The sequence below is a fragment of the Lethenteron reissneri genome, chromosome 1 (assembly GCF_015708825.2).
Source record: "Lethenteron reissneri isolate LAM-NWPU_2019-01 chromosome 1, ASM1570882v1, whole genome shotgun sequence".
NCBI classification, from domain to species: Eukaryota; Metazoa; Chordata; class Hyperoartia; order Petromyzontiformes; family Petromyzontidae; genus Lethenteron; species Lethenteron reissneri.
The window spans coordinates 9,541,465-9,551,397 of record NC_083779.1 but is presented as its reverse complement, the minus strand read 5'-3'; the positions used below and the strand labels follow the sequence as shown (position 1 = coordinate 9,551,397).

At 54.0% G+C, this 9,933-nt stretch overlaps 1 protein-coding gene across 1 annotated transcript; it reads right to left on the bottom strand.

The window, feature by feature from the left end:
• Positions 1-33: 33 nt before the first annotated feature.
• LOC133358218 (BLOC-1-related complex subunit 8-like) lies at positions 34-9,733 on the bottom strand. The gene is made up of 6 exons (XM_061576491.1): positions 9,519-9,733; positions 9,001-9,072; positions 6,208-6,320; positions 5,285-5,349; positions 4,546-4,653; positions 34-1,881 (listed from the first exon to the last, which is right to left on the bottom strand). Exons 2-6 carry the CDS (start codon positions 9,035-9,037, stop codon positions 1,725-1,727), a joined length of 480 nt encoding a protein of 159 aa, XP_061432475.1. The 5' UTR covers positions 9,038-9,072; positions 9,519-9,733; the 3' UTR covers positions 34-1,724.
• Between the last annotated feature and the right edge of the window lie 200 nt (positions 9,734-9,933).

Below are 9,933 nucleotides of genomic sequence, written 5' to 3'. Positions count from 1 at the left end.
GGGCGCTCCGGAGAAACGAGGTCCGCGCTGCGATCGGAACTCAGTCGTTTATTTAACAAAAATGTTGATCATTTCCCAATGCACAGCTTGCCTTTGACTGATTAGACAACACCACGGCCTAGACGCTAGGGGTCGCCCTTTCTCCTCTGCTGCCTCCGGCCATCTGGAATTCCCATTCCCCTCTGACCCTCCATCCTTCCATGCTGTAGACTCCTTGCCCCTAATCAAGTTCAGGCTTATCCTTCTCTGCCTATTCCTGGCTCTTCTTCTCTTTATAAAAGTATAAATGTGTCTCAGAGACCCATATACCCACATAGACCATAGACTCACAGAGATTCAGACTGACCATATATCCACACTCTCTCACGAAGAGTCATTGACTTGCATAGAGGACATATATCCTCACAGGGACCTCATACACACACGGAGAACCATAGACTCGCCTCCAATTATCACCGTTGGCTATGTACGGTGCAAAAGAAGTGTAACATACAGACCTATATCCACACACGGACACCAAAGACAGATCCCCGTATAGCCTTAACAGACTGTTAGGGCAAGTGCTGTTAGCGAGCACCCATAAAGGCCGGCAAGCCTGACCGCCTTTGTCTCCCCAGTGCCAATGTTTATAACATCGCACCAGGTACTCTTTTGAGGCTGAGTCGACCTAGGGGAGGAACAGTTCAGATATTCGTCACTGGTGTTTGTGGCCGTGAGCGATAATCGAACTCGGGTCGCCAGGTTCATAGCGCAGTGTGCTAACTGCTGCACCACCGCTCACCGACAGCCATGGACTCGCATCGAGACGATATATCCACAAAGGAACTCCATCGACAGACTCGGGAGAGATCTATGACGCTGGTCTCTATAAAGGCACGTGCCCCACTGTTTCTGTGCGGCTGAGATGCGTGTTGCATGTTAGTTGTATTGCTATCTGTGCCTTGCCCTTAATAAAAAAACGGCTAAATTGATCAAACTCTCACAGCTTGGGGGTGACAATGCCCAGCGCGATACAAAAAAAACACATCACTGACCCAGGCACTGACATTACACACCCACTGCGTTCCTCGCCTCCCCGTGACATCTTGTTGAGTGGCTCAAAAACTTAACGTCGGCATCACTAATCAAAAGACTTCCGGGGGACGAGTGCGCATTTGGAAGTGCTACGGAATCCAGGCAACGTGCTTAATTTTTCTTATTCACCTCTCTATATATCTCCCCATCTCTCTATCGGAATCAGCTTAAGCCTCCCGTACATTACGTGACTTGTGTGGCCATCCCCCACTCCCTGCCCGCTGTGAAAACAGACGCAGCTCCTGTGCAGCAGCATTGAGGCCCTTATGTAGCTTCTTCCTTCAATGACCTCTCCGCTCCCGTTCCTCCGCTCCTTTGCAATCCTGTTCCCTCTTCCCTCTCCCGTTCCTTTCTCTTTCCCATGCGTTCACATCCCTGACTCCACTCCCTTTCCCGTGCTGTGGCCACGGGTACAAAGTTACGCCGAATTGGGACTCGTTGAGCCAGGACCGGCATCGCTGAAATTATAGCGACGACCGCCGTCACGTTGGCATCGTGTTCAGTAGAGGATGGTGCGGGGAAGTCCATCGCTGTACTGCATTACGCTCCCACGTCTACGCTCCACTGCCCGGCGCAAGTCCCGTTCGAAGTCCTGTTGAAATAGGGCCCGTGCCACCACGCGGAGCGTGGAGCCAGAGCGCCGGCGCGAGCTACGCCGAGGGGGCCCCCGTCACGTCCCTGCAGGGCTCCACCGGCGCCGTGGCGCCGCCAGCGTCCGCCGGTTCATGGGGGGCGCTGGGAAAATCTGGGGGGCTGTTGCTCACGCTCACGGACGCCGGCCGCAGCACGGAGCTGCGCTGCGGGGGGCTGCGAGACAACACAAGACACGCGACAACAACGAGCGCAGGGTTAACAGCGCAGTAGCAGCACTCGTGGCACACAGCAAGAAGGGCCTGGGTTCAATTCCCGATTCAGACATCTTTCAGTGTGTAAGTGGTTTGTATGTTATCCACCTGTTCTGCAGAACGAGAGTGAATGAGTGTAAGCGAGTGTGTTGTGGAGTTTGTAGGTTCTGCAAAGGCGGCCTGGTGTGGTGTTGGCCACCCATCTCCTCGTGTGCCGTGCCGGCCTTCATAGGTGCTCGCTAACAGCACTTGCCCCAACAGTCTGCTAAGGCTTTTCGGTGGATCTTTGTCTTTGGAGTTTGTAAGTTCTGCCCCTGTTCTGCATGGTTTTCCTTCGTGTTCTCCAGTTTCCTCCCAGACTAAAAACAAGCACGCAGCGTAATTGGTATTGGCCACACATCCCAATGCTGAATAATTAGCTGCAAATAATTCAAAAGAGTTTAAGCTCTGTGAGGATTTCCTGGGTAAACAGCACAATAATAAAATAATCCATCAACACCATCATCAGCTATGACCACTCCACTGCGAGAGATGGCCATCACCAAGTTGTTGCCATCTCTCACAGTCCTGTAGCGATCCATCTGGTTCTGGCACACGAACCGAATCCACCACCCACTCTGTCTCCGCAGTGGACGTCCTCTGGGGCGCGATTCCCTCCTCTCGGCGTTGCTCCGTCGTTAGTCTCAACCGGCGACCATCATCCCTTTCGGCTGTGACACGTGCTGCCCAGGCCCACTCGCTCTTCATAGCGGTCAACGTGAATTACGTTAAAATAGATCATCAGGTGGTGATGCTGCTGCTGCTGCGTTGGCAGTGGTGCACAATTGGAATGCTCTTCCTTCCGATATTTGGAGGCCACTGAGAGCTATGGCACTTTTAAATCATCGTCGAGATTGAAAACTCATTTCTTGGAAATAGCTTGTTGTGTTTTGTTTGTTGTCCTTCCCCCACACCTTCGAATAGCACGGGTGGCTACATACGGTGCGAAAGACGTTCAACATACAGATGTACAACCAAAAACTCAACACATTAGCCAATAACACTGCGTGGCCTTAAAAGAAAATAGAAAATCGGCGATGTTCCTTCTTCAGAGTACACAGGGAGATGGTCTGAATTGCTCAAAACGTCACCTCTATTGTGAACTACTTTTTAAGGCAGTGCTTTTAGCGAATGCATTGCCTTCTTTAGAACAACAGTTGGCGGGCTCGGGCAGCAACAGCTGAAAGGAGGATGGCCAATAGTGGACGTCAGAAATTAAACCGACGCAAACTGGGACAGGCAGGAAAGACAACAGCGAGGGATGGCACCGGACCGGCCCACACGCAGAGGATGTTGGCCTAGAACGAGGTCGTTGGTCTGGCATCCCATGCCGGACTTCAAGACACAGAACCGAGCGCACAACTGTACGGACACCCAAAGGCCTCTGCTGTGGCTGCACTCCATCGGGGTCCACGGGGCGGTGACGCTGGCCAGCGTCTGCCGCTGCTGTGCAGATTTGTGGTTTGAGCCCGGAGGCCGCCCTGGTTAATACCCTGATGGTATGTGCATTAACCACGAAGAACCGCGCACCGTCTGCTTCACGGTGGACGTTACAGAGACCGTGACATTATTATAAATAGACCAGTAAGGCCATGTTTGCCGAGTTCACGTTCCACATAAGAAAAATCGCACTGCAAGTTACTGAAATGTGAAAAACCAAATAGCCGCATCGTACCCATACTAGCAGAATATACTCGTCTGTGATCTCCTTTGTTATATAATGGCACAAATACCCACAGTACAAATATATTATGATTCAAAAGACAGGAAGACACAAGATGACTCATAGTCAGGCTTTGCACACGGCCTGTAATCCAGCGCTCTCGCGGCTAGCAGCGAGGGTTGGTGGATCACACCGATGTTGTGAAACTCCCTCCCGTGGGCAGTCACACGAGAAAGTGTCTCCCCCCCTCCCCCGTTGTGTGACTTTTCTCTGGGTTCTCACAAATGTATAAAGCACTCATTAATTGGCTGAAAAACATCTTAATATATAGAGAGGACCGCAGAGATTGGGCAATTGTTGGTAGTGCCAGCTCCTCGCTACCTTGCTGCTGCCTTTCAGCTCGTGTGGTTCCTCAGCTGTTGTGAGATGCAATTTGCATGAACGGCGTCGCTGCTATATAAAACTAAAAAGAGTGCAGGTGGTCCCCGCCTGCCCTCCAGTTTTTCCCTCCACATTTATAAACATACTTTGAGATGATTTAAATTATTTTGCTGCTATAAATGTCCAAATGATTAGCCACTTTGGTCAGCAATCATTTGTGGCCAGGTCGCCTCTGAAAAATAAGTTAATACCTCGGTGGGCTTTGCCTGATGGGATGGGGATGGTTTAGTTTAATGTGTATGTGTTTGGTTGATGTTTACCTTTCTTGTACTTTACACAACTATTATGTGCTCGTATTGTTTGTTGTAAAGTTCTTACCCCATGCCCCTGCTGAACATCTGTGAAAAAGAGCTTTACAGCTCATGGATTCCTCCAGTATAAATAAACATTCTGATATAAATGGCATAAATGTAGACCGTTGTCAAGCGGAGACCGCCTGTATTGCTATTATTCCGCCGTCTTTTTCCGTCTGTAGATCATCACCTGGCCAACTGCGTCGAGTTGAGCTGCTCCTTCAAGTCGATGGCCTTTTGGAGGAGGCTCTCCACGCTGGAGAAACACAAGCTGCTACTCGCGATGCTGGACAGGGCGCTGGGGGGAGGCGAGGAAGACAAAGATAAATAACAAAGGTTTCCCCCACCCTCCCCGGGTGTAGCCTTTCACAGACTGCTGCACTTAGATTTGAATGTTTGCTGTTAATGTTTTTTTGAATCTCAAATCTCTTGGTCTCATTGGACACTGATAATTTAAAACCCTTTGTCAATCCACTGGCTGGATGAAGGCCGCTTCACACCTTTCAGTGTTGGCAGTGGTGGTGGCGGTGGTGGTGGTGTTAGTGTTAGTGGTGTTGGTGGCGGGCGTGGTGGTGGTTGTGGTGCTGGTAGTGGTGTTGGCAGTGATAGTCGTGGTGGTGGCGGCGTTGGTGGTGGTGGTGGTAGCGGTGGCAGTGGTGTTAGTGGTAGTGGTGTTGGTGGCGGGCGTGGTGGTGGTTGTGGTGCTGGTAGTGGTGTTGGCAGTGATAGTCGTGGTGGTGGTGGTAGCGGTGGCAGTGGTGTTAGTGGTAGTGGTGTTGGTGGCGGGCGTGGTGGTGGTTGTGGTGCTGGTAGTGGTGTTGGCAGTGATAGTCGTGGTGGTGGCGGCGTTGGTGGTGGCGGCGGTCGTGGCAGCGGTGGTGGTGGCAGCGGTGGTGGTGATGGTGGTAGTGGCGGCAGCAATAGCTTACCCACACGCGTACTCCACATCGTACACGATGCCGTTGCTCCTCTCCTCCACGTTCAGGAAGTTCGTCTGAGAGGTTTTCAGAGTGAGAGTTGCGGGATAATTTTTCATGATACGATATGAAAATGAATATTATTGCGATATTAGTTTCCCATCATTTGTAGTCATATTTGCCACGAGGTTTTTGTGCATTACTGCACATCTCGTATGACTACAGATTATGTAAGTTTTCCAACCGCAGTTAAAGCAACATAAGTATTATAATATTACAACTTTACAACTGATTATGCACATGCTGTCAGTTGCACAAAAATAATTAAACAATGCAGGGAACTACAAAGATGATGGTGATATGTACTTGCCATGCCATAAATTACTCCAGAAAATGTTTTGCACTAAACGGAAAGCAGCAGTCATTATGGGGTGAGGAGTGGATCTCAAGGAACCAATCCCTTGTGGACGACCCTCCTCCGGGTTTGATCCCAGGCGCCGAGACTGGACCCTGCTCAAAAGAGGTAGCGGAGCGGCCAGGGCCTCCTCCTTCGTCCAGCAAGGACGGCTTGGGTGGCGAGGGATTACTGTGCGGCAACGCGGCCTGTGGCTGTGGTGCGAGATGGACGATGACGACGCATGTCGCCATGAAGACTACCAATAATCGAGCCGGGCGGCGGCGGTGGGGATACCTCCACCGTGCTCGCCAAGCGATGTAGCCACTGCCCAGCTCGGTGAGATCGCACGCGCTAACCGGACGATAGTCGTTCCTCTGCAACTTTCATCAGCGAGTTTTGTTGTATAAGAAAAACAAGATGAGTCGCGATAACCACGATATGGCGAGAAAAACGGACGTAGGGATTATCGCTGCTCTGATATCCTTCGACGTATCGGAGCGTCACCACGTCGCAGCGGCCCTGGTGCCCGCGCACGCACCTTGTGCTCGGCCAGTTCGGGCAGAGAGCGGAGGATGTGCTCCTGCACGCGGAACAGCCCCACGGAGGGCTCGTTGGCCAGCACCCACATGCTGTCCGTCCAGCGCTCTGACACTACAAAGACAAAGATCCCCCGTATAGGATTAACAGACTGTTGGGGCAAGTGGTGTTAGCGAGCACCTATTAAGGCCGGCACGGTACACTTCGGGGTGGGTGTCCAATACCACGCCCGACCGCCTTTGGCTCCTCGGTGGTGATATTTACACGCTGCTCCATGTACTCATTTGAGGCCGAGTGAACATAGGGGAGGCCCAGGACCAGTTCAGATATTCGTCAGTGGTGGTGGCCGTGAGTGGGAATCAAAACTCGGGTCGTAGGGTTTGGAGTGCAGCGTGCTAACCGCTACACTACAGAGGTCGCGCACACACACAAACACATACTCTCAGGGTCACACGGGAAGACAGGAGTTGGACAGGTGGTTCAGATGTCAGGTGCTAAACTGGCACATGATGGTTTTGGGTGTGGCTGCACACACACAAAACCACCACGTTAAATTTGGTTCTGCACTAAATTTGGGTGGATTCCAGCACTGAAAATTCAAATATCGGTTTGACCATCAAACCGAGAGGTCCTGTCCACAATTCCTACACCGCGAGGGACATCAGAGGTGTATCGATCATAAACGAGGTTTTGGTGCCATCACAGATGTTCCTTGTGGTGCATCTACACGTAAAGTGGCGCCCTGCTGCATCTATAACTTGCGCCAATAGCAACGATGCTCAGTTTCACACCGCGCCATCCATGCACAGCACGTGGAACATGAAGTGAAACCTCCTGCTTTAGCTTTTAGGGTGAGGCTTTAGGGGAGTGAGGGGTTCGGTGCAGTTCAGGTATAAGGGGACGGGTGCCCCCTTGTGGCTCTTTGGCTACCCCCTTGAGGCTCTTTGGCTGCCCCCTTGCGACTCTTTGGCTGCCCCCTTGTGACTCTTTGGCTGCCCCCTTGCGACTCTTTGGCTGCCCCCTTGCGGCTCTTTGGCTGCCCCCTTGCGACTCTTTGGCTGCCCCCTTGTGGCTCTTTGGCTGCCCCCTTGTGACTCTTCGGCTGCCCCCTTGTGGCTCTTTGGCTGCCCCTTTGTGGCTCTTTGGCTGCCCCCTTGAGACTCTTTGGCTGCCCCCTTGTGGCTCTTTGGCTGCCCCCTTGTGGCTCTTTGGCTGCCCCCTTGAGACTCTTTGGCTGCCCCCTTGTGGCTCTTTGGCTGCCCCCTTGTGGCTCTTTGGCTGCCCCCTTGTGGCTCTTTGGCTGCCCCCTTGTGGCTCTTTGGCTGCCCCCTTGTGGCTCTTTGGCTGCCCCCTTGTGGCTCTTTGGCTGCCCCCTTGCGGCTCTTTGGCTGCCCCCTTGTGGCTCTTTGGCTGCCCCCTTGAGACTCTTTGGCTGCCCCCTTGTGACTCTTTGGCTGCCCCCTTGAGACTCTTTGGCTGCCCCCTTGTGACTCTTTGGCTGCCCCCTGGAGACTCTTTGGCTGCCCCCTTGAGACTCTTTGGCTGCCCCCTTGTGGCTCTTTGGCTGCCCCCTTGTGGCTCTTTGGCTGCCCCCTTGAGACTCTTTGGCTTCCCCCTTGTGACTCTTTGGCTGCCCCCTTGTGGCTCTTTGGCTGCCCCCTTGTGGCTCTTTGGCTGCCCCCTTGTGGCTCTTTGGCTGCCCCCTTGAGACTCTTTGGCTGCCCCCTTGTGGCTCTTTGGCTGCCCCTTGTGGCTCTTTGGCTGCCCCCTTGTGGCTCTTTGGCTGCCCCCTTGTGGCTCTTTGGCTGCCCCCTTGAGACTCTTTGGCTGCCCCCTTGTGACTCTTTGGCTGCCCCCTTGAGACTCTTTGGCTGCCCCCTTGAGACTCTTTGGCTGCCCCCTTGAGACTCTTTGGCTGCCCCCTTGAGACTCTTTGGCTGCCCCCTTGTGGCTCTTTGGCTGCCCCCTTGTAACTCTTTGGCTGCCCCCTTGTAACTCTTTGGCTGCCCCCTTGATACTCTTTGGCTGCCCCCTTGTGACTCTTTGGCTGCCCCCTGGCGACTCTTTGGCTGCCCCCTGGCGACTCTTTGGCTGCCCCCTTGAGGCTCTTTGGCTGCCCCCTGGCGACTCTTAAACAAATTTAACGTAAAGATAATAAACAATTCCTTAAACATGATAGGGAATGCGGTCACTATGGAATGTCTTTGTGACAATAACATGTGCAGCAGTCACACTGCATTGTTAAAGAATAGGGGAGACAAAGTCAGAACGTGAGTTGTTGTTGTCTTGCTATATCCCTGCTGTGTTTGTGTGTACAAGTGGCTCTGCGTGCGATGTCGCTCTAAAACTATTTTGGTCAGAGACAAAAACAAACAAAATGTCTCTTCCTCTTTGACATGTTGACGACCCCCGCTCTGAGACGACCACTGCGTTACCGCCACACAACATCTCGCCAATTGACGCCTGGTATGCAGGAGGTCGTGGCTTCAATCCCGACCCTGACACGCCTGCTGCTGCTGCTGGATATGTGGAGTTTGCGTGTCTCTTTCCCCGTGGTCGCGTGGATTCTTCTCCGGGTCTTCCCTCCACATGTAGAGAATTTTGCTGCTATACATGTCCACATGATGATAAGCCCACTTTGTTGATCATTTGTGGCCTTGTCGCTTCTGATAAAGAGCTACATAGCTCAGTGGACCTTCCCTGGTCGGATAAAATCCGGTTGTTCAGCGCGAATCGCGCACCCGCCGTGTGAGAGAGAGACAGACCTCACCAGGTGAGGCGCTCAGTCACTCACCTCTCCTCACCTTGAGCTGCAGCTCCTGCTCGTCCATGGCGGAGCTCCTGGCAGCGAGGACACCGCCCGGGTCTGCACGAAACCACCACAGCCTCGTCATGCCATCGCCACCGGTCACCATTCATCCACTTGCTGGATCAAAGTCTCCCCCCGAACCGCCGCGATCCCTCACGACCGTGCGATGTGACAATCCACGCGAGCCGCGCTTTCCGTTCCGTCTCCGCGGTGTGGGAGCTGTGAAGTTCGGTTTTAACTCCTGAAACTAATTCCTTCCCGCTGAGCCCGCATCACACAAATCGGAATTGAAACCCCAACAAGAGGCGTTAAGATCTAAACCACCGCAGGGAGCATCGCCGTGATTATTTGCTGCGAACGCGGACAATTCGAGTTTGATCAAAGGCTGTCGGTACGAGTCACGTTGCACAAAGTTAGACGGCCAGACCGACCCGGGCCGACCCGGAAGAGGCGGCATGTCCCCGGCAGCCCGCCTAGGCGAGACCGTAGGCTTCGCGGCCTACCCGCGGTGTGGCGGCTTCGGGGAGACGACGGCTGCTCCTGGCCAGAGAGAGGCGAGGGGCTGGGGACGTCCCCCGGGGGAGGCGGAGCCACCCTGACGGGGAGGCCGGCTCGTGGCGGAGCGGTGAGGAACTTCGGTGAGGAACTTTGACGAGGAGTTGGGGAAAGTTGCGGTGCGGGCCCCGGGGGCAGCAGGAGGAGGAGGAGGGCGCCTCCCGCTGGCGAGGCGCGCGCAGCGACAACCCGCGGCGGACGCCGCTCGCTGGCGGGGGGGTCCCCGTCCCTGAGAGGGGTCCCTCGGAGGGGTCCCCGTCCCTCGGAGGGGTCCCTGAGAGGGGTCCGTGAGAGGGGGTCCCCGTCCCTGAGAGGGGTCCCTCGGAGGGGTCCCCGTCCCTCGGAGGGGTCCGTGAGAGGGGT